A 22,936-nucleotide genomic window follows, 5' to 3' on the forward strand; every position below is an offset into this window, starting at 1 on the left:
GGGTTGAAATTGTTCCTGCAGTGAAGTTACAACAGTTGTATCAACTTCTTCTTTGTTGTTCCTTGGCACAATATGGGTAGGAGAGAATGTTATTCTGTTTGTTGTTTTAATTGTTTTCAGTGAATACTAGAAGTGTAAGCTGATTAGAATCAACATATAGGTGACATGTAAGCTTAAATACTTTCAAGGCATGGGAAAAGAAAATGCAGGAATAAATGTCTTCACATTGTGTTGTTTCACCACCTGTATAATCGAACTAAGCTGAAAGTGTATTAAATAGGCAGCACAAAAATGCTGATTTTATTTTATTTATTTTTATTACTGTAATTCAGGATGTCAACTCTTGACTCCTAAAGCAATATTTTCCCCCTTTGAAGTAGTTTTCTTATCTACCACCTTTCCCCAGAGTCATCTTCTCTAAAAAAAAGAATCCTTTCTCTGCCGGAGAGCAAAATTCATACCTCATAAAACTATAAACATTTATGTTCAAATGCTGGGGTAACACATGGATCTCTCTAAATGAAAACTAATCAAGCTACGTCTTAGTGAGAATCTCACCCAACAGTTTACACGTCGGCGTAAGCCAGCATCAATTGAACGGGAAGCTCATTGAGTTCAAGAGGAACTCTTCTTTACTCAAGAGGAAATAATATACATATTTACTCATGAGCGATCAACGACAGGACTAAACTGCGGCTCGGAACATGGGAAGATCCGAAAACGCAGCTGCTGTTTGGACTAAATCCCTTCCCGTGCTTAACCTGAGACTAAACCTGGTGGAAGCAAAGGGATCTACTTCCCGAGTAAATAGACCCAGTCCTCCCTTTACAACCTTTCGTGTCAAGAGAGCGTTTGCTCTCGAGATTCCTACACTCCCTTCCTCTCAGCACGGTTTTGGAAAGCGCGGGGTAAAGCCCACGTGCGGCCGGGCTCTCAGCACCCGCGTCCTTGGATTCAGTTCCCGGTTTCTTTGGCTGGAAAGTCGCTCGGAATGCGGGCAATCCTTTCCCCTCCCCTCCCCTCCCCTCCCCTCCTTTCTCATTCACTCTGGGAACTGGGGCGGGGACAGGCGGAGGCGAGGCCGGTGTGTGTGTGTGTGTGTGTCTCCATCCCCGTCTTTGCCCGGCTATCACTTTCCCGCCGTGGAGTTGGAGGCGCTGGGTTTCCCTTTAGGGCGGGTCCCCCAGGCCGAAAAAAAGGGAGGCGGAGGGCGGGGTCCGCTCAATGGCAATTGGCTCGCGCGCCAAGCCTGGCTTTCCTCGTAACCCGAGCCTTAATCGATCGATGGCTTCCCTCAGCCCGGCCGAGGCGACGCGCGGACTCTGTGGAACCCACTTGTCGGAGGACAAGCGGCGGCGGCGGCCGCCTGAAGGCGTGTCAGCGCTTCACCTTCTTCCTCCTCCTCCTCCTCCCCTTTAAGGGGTGGGGGCCGGGCTGGCCTCCCCTCGGCACCTGTGGGAGGGGGAGCGGGGCGGGGGCAGGGAAAGTTTGGGTCTGTGGTTGGCTGCGCGGCCGGACTTAGGCGGCGGCGGCGGCGGGGGAGAAAAAAAGCGGGCGGCTCCCGCCCTCTCTCGCTCGCGCCTCCCGGTTCCCAGGACAATCCAGAGCCGGCGGGGAACGAGCGACGGCTGTTGGCTGCTCCTCGGATTGGATTGCATTGCATTGCATTGGCCCCTCCTGGCCGAGGCTTCACTTGACTGAAGCGAGGAAGCTCATTAACCGGCCGCTTTGGGGGGGTTCCGGCTGGCTTTCGGCGCGCTTGCTCGGGTCTCCGCTCCCAAGCTGGACGCGGCGGCATGGGGCACCGTGCAGAGGAGGCGCCCCTTTCCCTGCTCCTCTTACTGTTGGGTGAGTCTTAGGCAGGGAAGAAAAGTGGCTGCGGAAAGGGATATCATGCCTTTTATGCGTTGGGGCGGGAGGGAGGGAGAGATTTTAGTGGGTGTGAGAGAAATGCTGTTGCGAGCAAGAGGGTGACGGTCTGGAGCCCCAAATAAACTAATTTCTCTGCTTCCATTCAGCCGATACAGGTATTCTGACGAGGCGTGTGCGGTGCCAAAAAAAAAAAAGGGCAGGGGGAAATTAGTGTCGGGCTTGCTCGCGAGCCATATTGTCTTTGATAGGAGTCTCTCTTTTTAATCCCTACTGGGATCAAATAAGTCATGACTTCGTAGTGGGCAGAGCACACTTCACGCTCAGATTCCCCCCTTTTTAATCTTTTTTGTGATCCACAGTTTTTTTGGGTTTTTTTTTTTTTTTAAGGAATCGCCCCTACACACCTTAAGTCTCGTGCATTTGGGACACATGGTTTTTCTAACCGGAGAATGTAGGAAAATCTTAAGGGGGAAAAAAAATTGTGCTAAGAAGTGCCACTGCCGTCCTTCTTTTACTCTGAATTTAAAAACCGTGTCTAGATCTTTGATTCGTGTGTGTTGAAAGAGAGGCCTTTGTTTTCTTAATCTCGATAGGTAATCTATAGAATTCTTCAGATAGTTCATCATCCCTAATTTTCTCTCCACTGCCCTCATTAGCAATGAATTAAAAACATTTACCTTGAGTTTTCGCGTTTCAGTAAAACAGTAAATGCGGATATTTGCAGCTGCTCCTTTAAGAGGGTTAGTGCATGTAATTATTGTGAACTTTCCAGTTGAAAGATTTTTTAGGGGAGGGGGAAGGAATATTTTCTTATTTGTTCATGCTGTGTTTTGGTAGTGTCTCCCCAGTAATCACTTCATAGTTCATTTTATGATGATGTCAGAGTTCACTTAGGGAGCAGTGAACTTATTTGCATTGTGTGTATCTTGCTAGAATTCTAGCATCAGAGGTGCTCCAACACTAATTTTAGGTTTGCTAATTTGTGTTTTCTCTGTTATGTTCTAATTAATGAATGGCACCTCTAAAGATGTAGGCTCTGAGAAGAGCTGTCTTGGTGCGGATTCCAGTGCTAGACAAGAAAGGTGTGTAATATTTTGGCCTTTAGTACAGTTTAAAATTAGAAATATGTATAAGAGACCGAACAAACCTAGATATGCAATATGTACAAAGGAATTTTGAAGTAGTCAATTGGTTATTTGTAACATCTGGAGAATTATTTCAGAACTGTCATTAAGCAGTAATGTGTCAGAATTGAATATTACAAGAGTGTTTTCATTTTTAGAGCTACAGAGTTCAGAAGAATTTTATTGGATTAAACTTAATTGGAATTTATGCCTGGGGCATAAGGGAGGATAGATTTTATTAAATATTATATCATTATCTTTGGAGTATGATAAACCTTGGTTTGAAAGACATCAGCTATCTGAATAAAGACTTTGGACTTTACTCCTAAAGAACATAAAGACTCATTGCTTGGTGAATCAGTCTAGTTGATTTGCATCAATTTATATGTAAGTTATTACAACATTAAATATATCTTATGTAATTTACATAAACTTGGATTTCATGGACAGAGAGATTTAATGGCATTCCTTCCTTTCATATGGTTTATTAAATTGAGGTGTTAGTAGAGTTCTTACCAAATAGTTTATTAAATTGAGGTGTTAGTAGAGTTCTTACCAAATAATTTCATTTACAAGATACTGGATTTCAGAAATGGCCATATTTTATGTTCCTGTAGTTCTTTTATTTTGGAGGTGATTAAATAATTCCATAGAGATATTTAGTGAAGCCCATTGGTAATGATCATTAAATCAGGAGTTATTGTCCTTCAGTAGCATACCCTCCCTAAACTGCACTTAAGAACAGATTTGGACTGCAAAATATTAGCCCTGAAGGCAAGAGTCCAGTTTTTGAAGTCCAAAGGCTTCATGCTATATTTATCTTTCTGCATTAATTGGTAACAGGTAACCAGCAAGTTATGAAAAAATTCTATTGCGTTCCAACAATTATAGTACCACAATACTTATTCTTAAATTGTCTATAAAGAAAATGGTGCATTGCCACCATCATGAGTGGAGTCTGAAAAAATAAGTTTCAACACAACTGTAATGATATTGCATAGAAGTTGCACACATGGGAAGTGAGGTGAGGGAAGAAGGAAGAGAGCAAGTGACAAAATATATGTCAAGATGCAAAAGTATTTCCATGCTTGTAACAGATATTGAAATGTAAGTACATACTATTAGACTTTGCATAATGATGATATCGTCCATGCCTTCAGTTTGATATAACCTTGGTTTTCTGCAGATGCTTGGGGAGGATGGTTTCTTAAAAATGCCCTTAGTTTTATTTGTTTGGGAGAGTTGTTTTCCAGTGAGTGTGGACTACTGGTAGGTGCCTGAACTAGTCCCTGCAATCTTTCTGCAAGATTTTCCAAAGTAACTTGTCATTGCCTTCTTCTCAGGGATGAGAGAAAGTGACTGGCCCACCTGTCTTCATGCCTAAGGCAGGATTGAACTTCATGTTCTCCCAGTTTCTAGCTTAGTGCCTTAAACCGCAGGATGTAAGCGATAAGCAAGCTTGTTTTTACATTTTACATTTCTCTCATCTTTCCATCTTTAAATAATGTTAAAATATAATCCTTGGAAAAAGCAAGTCAGTAAATATTTGCTTCCCCTTATGTGCTGTGGATTGTGTTTTTAAAGCAGCGGTTCTCAACCTATGGGTCGCGACCCCATTTGGGGTCGATCGACCATTTCACGGGGGTCGCTAAGCAAGGCTGTCCACCATTTTTTTCCCTTTTTCCGGCGGGTGCCTTACCTCCCTTGAGCTGGGCCAGCTGGTGGTCGGCCTGCTCCGTCTCTGCCGCTTGCCAGCTACGCCTCGGCCGGCGCAGGGGGCGGAACCACGCATGCGTGGCGCTCCCGGGCAGGGAAAGTCCTCGACTTACGACCGATTTAGTCCTTGACTTACGACCGGTTGGGGGTCGCGGCATTAAAAAGGTTGAGAACCACTGTTTTAAAGGTACACAAGTATTGCATATAACTAGGGACACAAGTATTGCATATAATGTACCTATAAAAGCAATTAAGGAAATTGATATTCAGTGAAATGTTTGACTAATTTATACCATATAGAGAGGCATGGTGCACTGTGACATGCGTTATGTGATTAGAAATGTACCAGTTATATATTTATCAAGTATACTAGAAAGTGTGATACTGTTTCACAGTAAAACAAATAGAGGCACTTGCCTTAAGAAATCACTTTCTGTGACTGCACATATGGTGTTAAACCCCATAGGTAAATGCTTCACTATCCTTCACCCTTTAATAGCAACATAGAATGTTCCTGCAAGCTGTTTGTGATCAGTCTGTAACCTGAGCAAATGTCAAGCTCTCCAGTTCTAATTAAGATAAATAGATAATTTAATTTAAAAACCTGCTGCTTTCTTTGGTGGGAAAAGCTTGAGGGAAGGAGGTGAGTCATGTTATATCTCTGTAAGAAAACTCACAGTAAACTTGTAAAATCTCCAGGTAATCAATATTCCTCTTCCATGCTTCAAAGGCCCTTCTTTTTCTGCCTAATCTTCAGTTTTTGGCTAGCATTAGGGAATCTTTCAGAGACTTCATTTCATGTTCATTGTTCTTTGCCATTGCTTGCATTTCCAGCTGTTTGATTTCTTTGATACTACAACAGTTAGTAATTTGAATCAAGGTTTAATTCAAATCCTGCCGTTAAAGGCTTCCAGTAATTAGTTGCTTGTCTGCTTGTAATCATGAACCTCATGAAGCAGTGTCCTTTACAATGCAATTATAGTTAGACAACAAAAATGAGAGCATAAAGGGGTTTGTTCATTAGATATCCTATTTAGCAGATAAAAGAAATGTGCAAAAATAAATATGGGGAAACCCAGCTTGTCCAAATGGTAAGGAAGAGAATACGTTTGAGTTTTGTTTTCTTCTGTTCTGGAAATCTATATGAATTGGACTAAATTAAGAAAAAACCCCAGACATTTTTGGGTTCAGCAGAGTACAAAAAGAGAACTAAGTGTAACCAAGATGATTCTTGATTGAGAAAAATTCTGCTCTAAGGAATTATTACAATATTTTGGGCTTTTAGAATGAGAATGAAGGTATGCATTGGGAGATGTAGTAGAGGCATAGAAAATATGCATATGTGAAAAATATTACTAGTTTTTGTTTCTTCTGTTGTAATATAATTCTGGGTCATTCATTGAAGCTAAATGTGGGGAAATTTAAGGCCAATGAAAGGGTGTACTTTACATAGCAACCACACTTGTTTAGCCAAGTTCTGGTTTGGTTCCTTTTCTTTCTAGTTCCAATACTAGATGTTTTACCAAATATAATAATATAAAGTCAGGTTTGTCTATAAAACTGTTATTATGTTTCATGTTTAAGTATACATCTGAGGAAGATTGTCTGAGGCAAGACAGTGGAGATGTTTTTGTTTGTCTTAAAGATTTGTTGTTTTTATCTAGTTGCTTTTATCTAGCACAGTGTTTCTCAACCTTGACAATTTTAAGGCATGTGGACTTCAACTCCCAGAATTCCACACCCAGCAATGCTGGCTGTGGAATTCTGGGAGTTGAAGTCCACATGCCTTAAAATTGTCAAGGTTGAGAAACACTGATTTCTAGCATATATGTGTTGCCTGTGCATGCTTTTCTGAGGATCTGAGTTTCTGTTTTATAAAATGGGCATTTGCCGGGCTTTGCGGGACAGACGATTTAGCATTTGGAAGTTAGATCCCCTCTTCAAACTATGCTCACGAAGCAGCTGGGTAAGAAGACTGATGCCAGGGTGGCCAGGGTGGCCTCAGGACCAGGATGCTTCTCTGCAGCACTTTTCAAATCTGCTTTTGTTTTCTAAATCTGTGAGTTGGGGATTTTATGTGAAGTTCTGGAAACTATACATCTACTTCTAAACTTTGAGATTATATACAATTATGTGCAATTATATAGACAGGTTTAGACAAACCTAGTCAACTTCTATGTTTTAACAAATCACTAGGTGAACATGGGTTTACACCCTGCATTATGATACAAAAACATGAAAGGTGCAGAAATATGAAAATCCTTCAGCCAGACTTTATATTTCCTCCTCTGGAGAAATAGCTTTCAAACATTTCCTGTAGCCAGCTAAGTGTCTTTTCTATTCTTGCTTTTGAATTTTACCTCATTGTTCCTTGCAAAACTCTTCTTGCTCAGCAGTGCTCCTACAAAGGAGCTGTTACAAGTACTGATTTAAGGGGGGAGGTACCCATTTCTATACCTCTCATATTCACATTTTCTTATCCTGAATTTGTCAACAGCTGAACATCAATTCAAAATTGCAGAAAGATGGTATGTTTAGTTTGTAGTACCATGTAGAGGTTGTGTCAGCTTTTATTCACTTAGGAATTCATACAGCTGCATTATTTACTCAAAGCAAGTTGCATTTAGCCTGCAGTCTTTGTGGCCATGCTTACAATGAAAGCATCTGAGAATCTTTGAAGAGATATTGTAACTTCTCCTTGGCATGATTAAAATGCAGATCACATCTGTTAGTATTTGGCATGCTATGTGAAATCTACTCATTTTAATGCCTCAGGAGAGAAATTATGTTTTTTATTTTCATGGTATGTGAATTTGAACTAGACTGATCCTATGAACCTTGTTGCAGATTCATGTTATGAAATTATTTGGGAATATGCAATATACCCTATTTGGACTTTTGTTTTTTTATTTTTCATTAGTTGTATGATCTACAACATAAAATGTTCATCAACACTACTTAATAAAGTGTGGCGAACAGTATATGTTTTTCCATAATTTTTTAAATAGTCAAGTCTGCTTTATTTTAAAGATAAAGGTTTTCTCCTATCCAGTCGTATCCAACTCTAGAGGGCAGTGCTCATCTCTGTTTCTTAGCCAAGGGAGTCAGTGTTGTGTGAAGACATTTCCATGGTCAGGGGTAGGCAATCTTGGCTCTTTTATGACTCGCGGACTTCAACTCCTAGAATTCCTGAGCCAGCCATGCTGAGGGGAAAGGGAGAGGTTTTCAAGCTGAGCCATGCTGGCTCAGGAATTCTGGGAGTTGAAGTCCACGAGTCATAAAAGAGCCAAGGTTGCCTACCCCGACCATGGTCATGTGGCTAGCATGACTATACTCCAAGATGCATGGAATGCTGTTACCTTCCCACTGAAGTACTTATTTATATACTTGCATCTGCATGCTTTCAAGCTGCTAAGTGGGCAAGAGCTGGGGCAATTAATGGGCACTCATCCCATCATGTGGCTTTCAGATCTTGAACCCAGCACCAGTTGACAAGCTCAGCATCTTTAACCACTGATTCATTGTACCCCCAGCTTTACTTGAGTGTTTAGCAGTACATTACATATTATCTTATAGTTGGAATATTGACATGATATTGTATTCACACCAGAATGTGAAACTGAGAAAGTTAAAAGGCAAAATGATCTGAATAAGAATTCTCTGGTCTTGTGGAATATGATTGATGAATACAAGTAGTATCTTCAGGGGTAGGTTTAATTATTAATAAAAGGTCTAAATGTATGGCAAAAAGTGTGAATTGGTTCTCTAGATCAACTAGACAGGCTAATGAACATGCATGTTACCAGTGCTTTTTTTTGTAAAAAAAAAAAAAAAAAGGTGCCGGAACTCACACACTTCATACAACCCGCCTTGCCTACCCTACAAGGTTCCATCCAAAAAAGGTGCCGGAACTCCACTCTGGGCGTTCTATGAGAAAAAAAGCCCTGCATGTTACACTTCGGTAATGGGGATGATGGAAGTACCAGTAATCTTTGTTTAGTGACCACTAATGGGATGGTCAGTGTGGTCACTAATTGATACAGTTGCTAACTGGAAATCATGTGACCATGACTGTGCTTATGATTTTACTTTTTTTTGTTTTATGGTATCAGAAGGATTGAACCCTAAACAGCCAGGTAGCTCACACATCAGGGAAGATTTCTGTAACTCGACTCACGAGGAAGTCAGATAAAAGGGTAAATCTTATAGTCCTTTTTCCCTGCCGGACTTGTCCTTTGGAATTCTCACCCTGGTATTGGAATAATTAGCAAGACAGGAATTAATGTATGTATTGACATTCATTGGAGAGGAGAAGGATTTAAAGAGAGTAATCAGGCACATAATGGGGAATAAACATAGAAATGAATGCGCTAGTTCTGACTGTTTACCTAGTATGCTCCCAGCTTGGAGCCTAAGCCACATAGAAGACAAAGAAAAGCCAAAGTGTGAAACTGATTAAAGTCTTGCCAGTTTCAGGTAGCCTTTGTGATTCTGCTAGTTAAGATCTCAGAATTGAGCTTGTTAACTTGCCAGCCCTGTTGCAGAGAAAAGCAGCTCAGGAAGAGATAACTTGTTTAGGCATTTTTTCTACTCCGCAGGGTGGGAAAAAATGAGTTAGGTATAGAACAATGCATACAAATTGACTGTAATGGCAAACATGTGATAGAGATTCTGCAAATGTGTAATAGACATGTTGGCATCAGTTACAAAGTTACTTTGGAATAATAATTACATATTGTACTTGTATGCCATTCAACTCAGTGACTCTGGGCATTAAATTCACAAATTCAAGATCAACCTATAGGTCCCATAGGTCCCAAACAGCCCAAAAATATTGTGATTTTTAACTTTCGGTACACTGAAAATAGTTTGTTTTGAAAATGGAGGTGACATTGGGACTGGGAAATCTCATGTTTCAAGATGGGAAAGAATACAGTTTATAGTACAAAGATGAAGGCATTATTTGAAAAGCTGTATCTCAGGAGACTAGGAGAGTTCAGAAAAAGCAGGATAAAAAATAATACATTAGTTATAACTGAAATAATTCTGAGCTTAAACTTGACAAACTAATTCAATTTTTTTTCTTCAGAAAGGCAGTCTGAGACAAGAGATGTATGCACACTCAGAAATGAATAATAGTTTAATGTTTTAAAAATGTGTAAATATGAAGATTGTTAGGGAATGGAAGTGAAATGGAGCATGTGTCAGTGTATTTCTCTATTCCAAACAAAATAGTGTGAATGTTTCTAATAACTTAAGGAACTGTTGTTAAGGCCCTCAACAGAAAACTATAAATATATGATAATCACATTTCATTATAAAATTTCCTTAAAAATGTAATTGCCAAATTGGAGGTACACCAGTTAGATTTTATACTTATCAATAGAACTCTCAAAACAAGATAAAGAAATGCAGTCTGTCATTGATGTAATAAAACACAATATAATATATTTTAAAAAATCACAGAGCTTAGACCAGGCATGTCAAACTGCTGGCCCGCGGGCTGGATGCGTCACGTTGAAACTGCGCCCACCCCATTGCTGGCAATGGGGAAAAAGTCCTGATATATCGCGTGACATCACATGATGTCGCAAGTGTGACATGCCTGGCTTAGACCCATAGAAAAGGTGAGATAATGAGATCGAATGTCCTAAAAGAAAATCAAGGCTTATGTTAGCACATAAGTGCTTATTTGAAAATGTTCCATGGTCATGTGATCCTAATTTGCATGCTTCATAGCCAGCTTCTGGCAAGCAGAGCCATGGGAGAAGATGGTTGTACAATTGCAAGTTGCTATAAAATGATATATCACTTAATGACCCAGAGCGGCTTGCTTAATGACCACAGTGAAAATGGGATCTCATTTAAGCCCATTGTGGTGACGTGATGCACTTGATGGCTGCATCTTGTCCCATTTGTAGTTAAATAAGGACTACCTATCCTGGGTTGTTAGAACTTAGGCATAAAATTGGAATTCTTGCAGAAAAATACTGTAGATCATGAATTCTAATAGAACTACCAAACATTAAGAAAGTTATAACTAAGTCATCAAAACAAAGCATGATGCTCATGGAAATATGCAATTCTTAACGACCATTTGTTTAGCAACTGTTCGAACTTACAATGACACTAAAAAAGTGACTAACAACTGTTTCAAACTTACAACTATAACAGCATTCCCATGGTCATGTGATAAAAATTCAGGTGCTTGTCAACTAGCATGTATTTATGACGGTTGCAGCAACCCAGAGTCATGTGATGACCATTCCCAACCTTCTCATCCAGCTCCCAAAAAGCAAAGTCATTGGCAGAAGCCAGATTCACTTAACAACTGCACTGATTCTCTTAACTACTATGGTAGAAAAGGTTGTAAAATCAGGTGCAACTGGCTTAACAACTGTCTTGGTTAGCAACAGAAATTCTTGTCCCATTTGTCATAAGTTGAGGACTACTTGCAAAGGGATGCTGAGGATTACAATGAAGCTTTTGCACTATAAACATGCAAATACAGAATTTTAAGTATAGCAGCACTTTAAAAAATTGCATGTGGAGTACTTATATTAAGTAATAAATATTAAAATAACCTTTTTTCACAGTTACTGAAAGAGAAGATTTACATGTATCAACCACTAGATTTTGAAGAACCAGGGACTGTAAATTGTAAAAATCCATAAATTAAAAATCCATTAAAAATCCATAGACAACTAAAGCATGGTCCAATAAACTAAAATGTTGTGAAACATGGGTTTGGAAAAAAAAAATACTATTCCATACTTGTTTACAAGACTTAAAAATAAAGGATCTTTGTACATTCATTGTTATAGTAATGATCTAATTGTATGTACAATGGACAAAAGACAGCTTGGAGATAATGAACAATTTAAACAAAGTAGTAGAGATGAGTGGTAGAAAGTAGAAGAAAGAAAGTAATAGAAGACCAGGTTAGGGATAAATTATCATTGGGAAAATCTGTGTGGTCACTAGAAATTGAAAATAATGACCTATAATCATCATCTGGAAATGAAATACCTTAGAAATAATTAGCTGCTATCTTGGAACTTAAATGGACAACAGTGAAGTGTGTTTGCTTAATCAAAAATGAAGGATAATAGACCAAACCAAGTTTCTGAGGTAAAGGAGTCAAGCACATCCATAAAAATTGGATACTTGAACAAAGGAAGAAACCAAAACAAGTTGGCAAGTAATGAACAGCAGCTGTAGGAAACTAGCATACACTGCATCTGTGAACAACCCAACATGGCCAATGTTTTTTATTTAGTCGAAAGATTAGATAGAGCCAATAGAAGAAGAATGGATAGTGGTAAAAATGTCATCAGTTTAATTTAAAATTGTCTATAACTAAAGATCAAAAACCTATCAGGTACTGTATAGAATTTCAGATTCAGATGTAGATAAATCAGATAAGAAATCAATCACTGTGTACACATTCTTTTATCGGGGTATACCTATCACTTTGTGCAATGAGAAACTAAGCCTTGTAACTCTATTGTCTACAGAAGCTAAATACTGGGCTATAGAACAAACATACTGGGATTTTGCATGGCTGCACAGATAACTACTAGATTTCAGAATAAAAGAAACAGAACCAGCCTCTTTACTTGAGGACAATATGGGATATATAAGAACTATAATATATATTATGAAACGGACATGTTGACCTGCAATATATGGACATGCAAAAAAAAAAAAAAGTGCAAGTAAAACTGATGTAGTAGCCTGAGATGATATAATGGCAAATGCTCCCACTAAGCTATCACCCCCAGGGTGCTTCTTTAGGCTCAAAAGAGCACAAAATGATGCACATGGTATAACCAATTGCAACACAGAGTTTGGTGCACATAGATGGTGAGATGGGGGATGGGCTATATTAATATCATTCTGTTTCAAACTGTTTCCTTCAGGATGCAGAATAGAGGAGGGATCACTGGTGTGCTATTTTCCATCTCTATTGTTTTGCTGTTTTATATGTAAAAGAATGAAAGATGGAATAACTAAAGGTTATCCCTTTGGTACAATCTATGATAACTACCCAGTTCTGTCCTTCTAATATAAAAGTTCTGAAAACTGAAAGTTCTTTCTTCTGATACAGATATATAGATAATGTAAATGTTTACCTATTGTTCATGTCTCTCCCTTTTCTTTTTACTGGTTAATTGTTTTTCAGTTTTGACAATGTTTAATAAACAAGCAAATATCAAGTTATATTGTTAGCTGAACTGAATGTTTTGTCTGCTTGCTCTTATTTGGATATAGGGATTGACTGAGAATGTTCTTGGGGCAAAATACACTGGACGTTAACCACAGTAACATTCCAGTGTCACAGAAATATGTGAGTTTTCCTTAATGGGAAATATGAAAGAGAAATGCTTGGGGGAATTAGGAAGTGGCTGCTGAAAATAATGCATATAAAATGATTGCTGCAAAATATATGAAAGGTTTGACATATATATTTTAAAAAAAGATAAGTTATAGAAAATATAGTCACAGCAACAACCAGATTAAAGAGGCAGAGAAAATGAAAAATAATTTTGATGCTAATAAGCCATTGTTTTGGAAGTGGGAAAAGAAAACTAAACAAAACGCCTTTAGCAAAGTAAATGGAATTGAAAATTGATTGCTGAAATAATTTGAGATTAATCTGAAATGTGGGAAGTACTCCAGAGATTTGTATGGGAATGATATTGATAAATTGGGATTATAAAAACTTGCCTCTCAGAAATAAAATGATGTAAAGGAAATCATAAATGTTGTGAAACTGTTGAAAAGAAAAGGTAACTTTGCATACATAGGTAGAAAAATATAATTCTTATTATTGACTATGAAATACGGCCAGCATGAGGAACACTGGTAATTTTTCTCAGCAATATCTAAAATACCACAAATCACTATCTTTGATTTTTTAAAAAAATCTTTTACTATAGCAAGGATGTTCTTGGTTTGGGAAAGCAAAAGGCATAACAATATTTGGGAAAACCGATTATTTCAACTTCTTGATATTTCTGAGAAAAAAGCTGAATTAAAAAATAGCCAGAATTCCTCACATTTGTTAGAGTACCTGTCAAAAATAATAGGAATAAATATAGAAACCTCATAGTAAGCAATGAAAATTCTGCTCCATCAAGAAAGATTTCTTTTCCTTTTATTCCTTCTGAATGTTTTTTATGTATTGGTTGGAATCACTTCCTTCCCTTCTGAAATTCTTTGCTCTAGTGACTTTCTCTACATCTGTATAAAGGGTTATAACAGAAAGTGCTTTGAGAATCATGCTCCTGAGAGTTCACTTGATTAAAACCATGTTCTTTACAATTGAGCAGGACCAATCCTGACAATCTTTATATAAGCTGAAGTGAGGACTGGTGGATCAGATATAGAAACTATTGTTATCTCAATACCTTGAGCAGATATATGAATGCATTGTCAGACTAGTATTGCTCATGTAATGTGATGACCCAGGGCATGGCACAGAGGCAATGTAGTCAGCTGGCAATTCAAACCGCCCTTTAATTGCTCCAAATTTTCCCCAAATGCTCCCACGTTTCTGGCAAGCCCCAGAACAAAGTAACACACACACATTTTCAGCAGCCTCTGGCTGCAGGTAGTTTCACATACAGTTATATTTGAAGAGTAATTTACTCAAGGCCACGTAGATAACAAGGAATGAAACGTACATCCAAAATCCAATGAGTCTGTAGAAATACAAGCTTGCCTGAGCAATTTCAGAAGAGAAGCCAAAATTCAATCTGAGGTCTTTGAAGACCAAATCAAGTCTGTCAGCCAGTCCAATGGTCAGAGTTTCAGGGTTTCCAAGCAGAAATCACAACACACAACAAGAGATCAGAGAGTTGTTTCCAAGATCAGCAACAGCACATAAAACTCCAAGAAATCAGCGTTTGTTCCCAACAAATTCCCCTCCCCACAGCATCTCCTTAAGTCTCAGTCTCCAGGTGTGCCTTGTGGAGAGGGGCGTGGCGCTCTCCTCCTGAGTAGTTGAGCCTGCCTGCATTGTTCCCCCCTCCTCTCCACTTTCCGTGCTCTAGGATCAGGAGGGAGTGGCCCTTGCTCATCGCCTGAGCTCTGTCTCTCATGTTCATCCTGTCCCAATCCTGAAAGGCCCTGGCCTGCCTCGTCCTGCTCTTCCCCACATTCCTCTGAAGCCACAGACACCTCTCTCTCGACCTCCATAGGCTCTAGTTCCAGCTCATTTTCCTCAGCAGATTTAGGCTCCGACAGAGGCATGACATGTAAGTACTGTATTTACTAAGAACCATTTTGTTTGCCCATGTAAAACAAAATAGTCTTTGTTGTTGTGAAGTGACCCCAAGGGATATATAATCAAACAGAATGCCAACATGCTTATTGAAAACCAGGTTCTGTAGTCCGTTTACAGCAATGCCAATTTTTATATACTGGAGTGACTGTAAAAGTAGATTTTAGAAGAATATCTTTCAATAAATGATATAAAATGATATAAAGAGCTGTCGTGGCAGAGAGGTTAGAATGCAGTATTATTGCAGGCTAATTCTGCCAGTTGACTGACGCAGTTCGATTCTCACCAGCTCAAGGTTGACTCGGCTTTCCATCCTTCCGAGGTTGGTAAAATGAGGACACAGATTGTTGGGGGCAATATGCTGACTCAAAAAGCTTTTGATAATTTAAACTGGCAATTCATGTTCCAGCAGCTGATGGAAATGGACTTTGGAAAAATTTTTACAAATGCAATTCAAGCAATCTACCATAAACAAACAGCCAGAATAATGCTAAATTGAGATTACACAGAAAGCTTTGACATTAAAAAAGGTACAAGACAGGGATGTCCACTATCCCCACTGCTATTTATACTAACGTTGGAAGTACTGGCCAGAAATATCAGGCAGGACATGGAAATTAAAGGTTTGGAGATAAAAGAGCAAAAATACAAATTACAAGCCTTTGCAGATGACTTGGTCTTCATTTTGGAGGACCCACTAGAAACGGCTACTAAACTGTTGGAGAAAATAGAAAAGTTTGGAGAAGTGGCAGGTTTGAAAATAAATAGAGAAAAGACTAAGGTATTAACAAAAAAACTAAGAGATAAACAGAAAGCTCAACTTACAAAAAAGACCAATCTGCAAATAGTCAAAAAAAATTAGATATTTAGGAATTTATTTAACAGCAAGATGTACAACATTAAAAGAGAACAATTATGAAAAACTGTTGAAACAAATAAAACTAGACTTGGAAAAGTGGAAAAATCTTCAACTGTCATTACTAGGAAGAATAGCTACAGTTAAAATGAGTGTTCTGCTGAAATTACTCTTTATTTCAAACGATCCCTGTAAAATTGGGAAAGATTTTTTTTGATTACCTAAATGCAACAATATTGAGATTTATTTGGCAAGGGAAGAAAGCACGAATTAAAGCCAAAATGTTACAAGAATCTAAAAACAGTGGAGGATTTGGCAAGATTTTCAATGACAAGGTATTGACCTAGCATGGTGGCCTTATTTGCAAATTCAAACAAGATATCGAAAAGATGCAAAGACAATGGGATTTTATAAAGAACAGATAGAATTTGATCAAATACTTTTAAAAACCAATGAAAACTTCATTAAGAAACTTTACGGATTTCTTCTAAATTTGAAGATGGAAGAAGAACAAGTAAAAGAAACAATGATAACATGAGCAAAAAACTTTGGATATTCTATAGACTTAGAAGATTGGCAAAAGTTATGGGATAGAAATATTAAACTGACTAAAGCTGCTTCATATAAAGAAAATTTGTATAAAATGTTTTACAGATGGCACATGACACCAGTAAGACTAGCAAAAATATTTAAAAACACTTCAAATAATTGTTGGAAATGTAAACAAAAGCCACTATCATATCTGGTGGGTATGCCCTAGAGCGAAAACTTTTTGGCTTAAGATTCATATATTGTTGGAAAAGATGACTAAAATACAGATAGAATTTAAACCAGAATTGTTTTTGTTATGAATACTAGGAGCCAAGTATGAAAAGGAGAATGAGTATTTAATATTGCATACATTGACAGCAGCGAGAATAGCATGTGCCCAATATTGGAAAAATGAAAATTTATCATCTGAAGAGATCATAATTAAGAAAATTTTAGAATGTGCAGAAATGTACAGATTTACTTTAGAGATTAAAGAGAAAGAAGATTCAGTTTACTTTAAAACATGGGACAATTTTTATCAATGGCTAGCCAAAAGATAGTGAGAAATGAATGTGATACCTTATTGTGAATGTATATTAATAAGATGAGGGACATGTACTGACTAACTGACATTATTTATGATTATTGTTTCTCATATTGACAATAGCTATTTACTATTATATTAATCAGTGTTACTGAATATATGTGCCTGGATAATAGCCTGCTTGCTAAAGCTTGAGAATGTTTATGTCAATGGGGGGTAACCCCATTGTTTTTCCCATCCCATCCCATCCCTGACCCAACCCCAACCCTGACCCCCATCCTGAATCCCAACTTCCATACCGATCCTATCCCTTCCCTAACCTTATAAAACTTAATAAAATTTATTTTTTTTAAAAGAAACATACAGATTCTAATATGCACGTTCTGTTAATGATCTTTTATGATCTTTCTTGCTAAAAGTAGCATACTGGCTATCAATATCCAATACTTAATGTGTTTAAGGAGTGCCAAAAATATTGTGATAACTAACTGCACAATTGTAAATCACCTTCTATAGATTATTGTGGGAATGTGATGGGGTTTCAATGGAATGAAACTGCATCAGTTTGTTATCTAATGCACAGGTGTCATGGAGTGTAATATCCAGCTAGTACAGTAACCTTATAACAAATGCAACTTGTAATTCTGTCACTGCCTCTGCACAAATATGACTGAAATAATATGACTTGAGCAGTTAGTATGAATGTGCATAGGACAAAGAGGGTTAGACTCTGAAGGGACTGAACTTCTAAATAAGAGGAATTAGGCTTTGCTTTTTAAAAATTGCAATAATCTGTTTATTTCATTCCCTTACTACACTGTGATTTATACTTGCCAAACATTTTGTCATCATCATCAGTAAGTCATATAACAGCCCTGTAAATAGCCTGATAATTATTTCTTTTTTCAAGTATGGGAGTTAAGAGAATAATATCAAATGCTAATTTAGCCATGTATCAAAGCAGTCAGAATGGTTTTGTTAGGAAGGATAAGAACAGATGAGAGTGGGAATCTCCTTATCTGTTTTTCCTTAATTGCTCTAATCCACGCACAGCTTCAATCTATTACTATTACTCTATGATCACTTTTCTGAGATTTTGTTTAAGATGCAATTGATGTTATTTCAAGCTGATAGAAAAATAGATTTTAAGTAATTATTCTCAGGCTAATTCTCTTTCATAAGTGCTTTTGCATTATCCTTTGAAATAACCTCTCTGTTGCTGGAGAATATAGCAATGGGAAATTTGTCCCTTTATAATTATTATGGGATGATTATTTCATCAGTCACAAAGCATAACTGAATCTGCTAGAAAACCGTATGGTAAGTGAATGGATTTGCAACATGATAGAAGTTAATACGTCACTTTTTTAAGGTTCTTACAGTTTATTCATAAAGAATATAATTTGGGATCTTGTACAGAGGCACATATTTATTTGGAAATATTGATAGGACAAACAAAATGCTGAAAAAAGCTGCCATATTTAAATAATAGGTACTCTCATGAATGCTACAGTTGCCTGCCAAAGGAATCAATATTAAAATTTAAAAGCAGAGTAATGAAAATCGTATGCAAGACTACTGAGGATCTATTTTAGTACTTATATTTGACAATCTAAAATTCCACTCAGACTTCATAATTGTTCTCCTTAATGATTCTATAAGAATAATTACTGCTTTCAATAACTCAAAACAGGTTCCCTCCCCCATAATCCAATCCTCTGTCTGTCTGTCAGTCCGTGCAAATTGGAAAGCTATTGTCTTTGAGGACCACATAACTTAATTGCTTGGAGATTCTCAGCAAGACACTGTCAAGTATCCTGGAAAATATTAGAGATATAGGTACTATTGAATATAGTGGGTTTCTTTTCTAAATAACCATGAATTGGGCTGCAATGTATTTTTATAACTTTTTTTCAAAAACAAGTTGTAGGCTTAATGCTTTTCTTACTTCATTATTATCAAGAACTGCTATATTATTTTATCAATAAAGTAAACAATTGTATGTTAAAAATTATTATAAGGGCATTTATTCTTGGAAATTAGCCCAAGGTGTCCTAATACAAAAACAAGTTAAAAAAGGAAAAGGGGAAAGTTGTACAGCACCTCATTTTTGGTTTCATTATAAGTAGACATCATTATATATCAAAAGGAACGAATGCTAATGTGAATCAATACATACAGAAATAATAACTGTCTAAATGCAGTTAGTCTCTTGTAAGGCTTGTCTATTAGCAACTTTATATCTTATATTGCTTTGTTTTTTGCAGATGCATGAATTAGAGTATGCCAATTAGCAATATTTTGGATAAATTGATATGTTAATAATAACGATCCAATTACTTATATCAGTTATTTTGAGTAATTTCAGGAAAAAATGTTGGTTGAATACTGGCATAACATGGGTGGGGGTAATAGTTTGAAATGGCACCTTTGAAAATTCTAACATTTTCCAGAGTGTATTTTGTGCCAATTTCTAGTGATTTTGTCTGGATCTTTATCTAACAGCAGTTCTTTATAACAGAGGTCACCAACCTTTGTCGGTTGCAGATCAGAGGAAAAGGGAGGGGGAAGCATTTTACATGTGTGCGCATGTGCATGGAGCTGCGAGCACGCATGTACCGCAAATGGCTGGGCAAGCGCCCACATGATACTAGCCCTGCCCCATTCTAGCGTGGCTTAGCACCTTGTTTCTGCACCCCGCGGCATGATGGCAGCTGTTTTTGCACCTTGCAGCACGGCGCTGGCTCATTTTTGTGCCTCATGGCGCGGCAGCACCCACTTTTGTGCCCTGCAGTGCGGCAGCGGCTGTTTTTGTGTCTTGCAATGCGGCGGTGGCCGGTTTTTGCAGCATGGCGGCAGCTCGTTTTTGCGCCCCATGGCATGGCCATCTGTTTTTGCACCCCTGGCTGTGGGCTAGCACAAGTGAGGGAGTGGGCACGCACACCCGTGTGCACTGGCCAGCCTGTCCTGCAGCCAGTGGCCAGTAAGCTACGGCCCACTACCAGGCTGCAGCCCACAATGGTGTTGCATAAAATGCTGGGTTCTGAATATCTTCAGAATGGAAGATGACCTTGAGACCTAAACATGCTAATAATATTTATTTCATTACTTTTAACCTTTCAGCCGAGTATTAGATGGCTTTGACTTTCAGAACAGAAGTAGCTACAATTAGAATAGGCTTTGTACCAAATAGAAAGTTGTGCCAGCTTCTCTTCGTTTAGGGATACCTTTAGATTTGCGTAAATTTTTCCTATAACTAAAGTACAAATACCTAATATGTGGAGAAAGAAACTTAGAAAAACTGAAGTACAAAACAAACTTAGGTTTGTAAAGTCTGAAAGCCACATGTAATAAGGGTAATGGTGAGGCTGCTTTTAAAAAAGAATTATAAGATGACATTAGGCGAGTTCAATTCTACGTAGCCGCAGATATTTCTCTATTAGGGAGCAAAGATAAATATCTGCTGCAAACTCCGATGGAGTCAGGAAGGGCATCCAGACAGTAAACACTCAGCTCCATCCAGTCACCCCAATTCTACTGCAAATTAAGGGATTACAGGGTTGTAAAAAGATAATTTATAGACTGTATGTAGACAAAATATAGACTATATAGTATATACACATAAATATATAGACAAAATATAGATTGGATTAGGAGCCGTGGTGGCACAGTGATTAGAATGCAATATTGCAGGCTAACTCTGCCCACAGCCTGGAGTTCGATCCTGATGGGGCTCGAGTTGACTCAGGCTTCCTTTCTTCTGAGGTTGATAAAATGAGGACCCAGATTGTTGGGGGCAATATGCTGACATTTTAAATCACCCATAGAGTGTTGTATATAAGTCTAAATGCTATTGCTATTGCTGTTAGATGAATAAAAGGTGGTTTAACAATTGTAGCCAACAAGTGTATATTAATAATTCCAAATCAAGGTTGAAGGAAATGTAGCAATCAGAGGACAGTATCAAGATTTATGAAGATCTTGATAAACTGAAATATTGGGTTATATACCTATAAGATGTAATTCAACAAGAAAAAACTCAGTCTTACATTTAGGTAAGAAAAAAAAATACTCCAAAGGTGGCATGAGTTTGAGGAAAATATACTGAAAATATAATGAAGGTATTAGTGTTTAATGTCTTACAAGCTAAATATAAATCAGCAATATGCTGCACCATTTTATTTATTTAATATATGTATCTCTGTGCTGCCTACTCTATAGATCTTGGGCTGCTTACAGTAAATGGTACAACAATAAAAAAATAAAGTACAAATTCACAGCATATCATGACTTTGCCCTGTTCTTTCCTTCCTAGTTATCTCCAGTTAACTGACACCTTCTAATCCAAATTTTCTTTAAAAGAGAATATAGAGTGCATCACTTAATGCATTGTGCTAACATTAAGGAAAGTCCTGTATAGTCTGATGTGAATATTGCGTCCAGTTCTGGCCACCACATTTTAAGAATAATATTAGTAACCCTCAGCGCCCAGAGCAAGATGATAAGCATCCCAAAGGATGGTTGGAATGTTTAGCCTGGAGAAGAAAATATTGTATGTAGACGAAACTGCCTTCAAGTATCTGAATGACTGTGATGCAGAGGTCAGGGCAGAATGTTCAAGTTGTTCTACAAGACAGGACATGAAACAATGGGCTTAAGTTACAAGGAAATATATGTTGGCTGGATATGAGGAATAATAATTCTAACAGTAAGCTCAGCAATTGAAGAGATTGCCTTGTGAGACGATGGATTTGCCTTTGCTGGAAGATGTTCAAGCAGACTCCAGATGACAAGCTGGGATGGGGATCCTGTAGTAAATAGTACTGCTGTGACTCATTTGGATTAGATGATCTCCAAGGTCCTTTTAAATGCTCCCATATTTTCACTGTATGATTGAAGATAGGTGGAAAATTCTTCCACCACTATTTGGCAATTTGCATAATTACATTAATTTAGAATTCAGATGCAGTCTATGGAGCATAGGCTGCACTTCTTTCTTGAGGATTATTGTATATAAGGATTATTTATAAATAAAGATATATTGTAAGTATAAATAATTAAAATAATTAATCTTTTGGAAGTAAACATTTTAATTAAAATTTAAATACAAGTTGAAAGGGACTCTGTAATAGTGGAATCGCATAGATACAAACTGGGAAGAGGCATTTATCTTTATTAGCAAATGGAAGCAAAAAATCTTGGAGGGGACTCTGGAATATTAAGTAGTGTTTTTTAAAAAAATAACATGCATTTTATGAAATTTTAGATAGAACTTTAGTTGTTTAACTCAAAAATTTTGAAAGTGTAGGTTGTCCACATCTTGAAGTGAAACATACAGTAACAAGCTACTTAGAAGTGGATCACATTTTTTTTAATTGCTTGGGCCTGCTTGAGTAAACTTATAGCTGACTTGATAGGCAAATTGGGGACCAAAGCCTGGAGTAAGTTTTGAGAGATGCTGAAACCTGTGTTCCTACATTTTATTAGAATTCTCCACAGCTAGTATGATGTTTAGTAGAAAAGCTGTAGTCCTTGGAGTATATAAAGGCATGTATATTTTTAGTGAAATTCACACATTTAGTGCAATGTTTTGATTAAGTGGTTAGAAAAAAAAGTAAAAATGATGGAAGTTATAATACAAGTGATAAAACTAAGTCAAAAAAGCATGATGAAAGTTGTGCATTTTTTTAGGGAGTGGTATATTTATTTCCCAGACAAATCATGATAAAATCTGTAATTTAATTTATGAAAGAGGGTTGCCAAATTCTTGAATAATTTTGGGGGCTGGAGTTGAAAATCTCTAGTGTGCTCTGTCGCTGAATTTTAAGATTTATAAAATATGAAAGTAGGAGGAAATGTTTTCTTGAGTTCAAACTTTGCCACAAGTGGTTCAGTAACAGTTAAAACTGGTACAGCAAAGACCAGCTGCATTTTGGAAATTTTCATTTAAAAATTACATATACAACATTATTTCACATACTGTCATAATCCTTAGTAATATGAAA

General features: G+C 37.6%; 1 protein-coding gene across 1 annotated transcript in view; it reads left to right on the forward strand.

Annotated features, from left to right (window-relative positions):
- Positions 1-1,658: 1,658 nt before the first annotated feature.
- PTGFRN (prostaglandin F2 receptor inhibitor) overlaps positions 1,659-22,936 on the forward strand; it is a 103,611-nt gene continuing 82,333 nt past the window's right edge. Inside the window, exon 1 of the mRNA XM_015824425.1 lies at positions 1,659-1,848. Within this exon, the coding sequence (XP_015679911.1) occupies positions 1,797-1,848 (52 nt within the window). The 5' untranslated portion in view covers positions 1,659-1,796. The remainder of the gene's footprint in view (positions 1,849-22,936) is intronic.

This window comes from Protobothrops mucrosquamatus, unplaced genomic scaffold (genome assembly GCF_001527695.2).
Source record: "Protobothrops mucrosquamatus isolate PMUCROS unplaced genomic scaffold, P.Mucros_1.0 scaffold2230, whole genome shotgun sequence".
NCBI lineage: Eukaryota > Metazoa > Chordata > Lepidosauria > Squamata > Viperidae > Protobothrops > Protobothrops mucrosquamatus.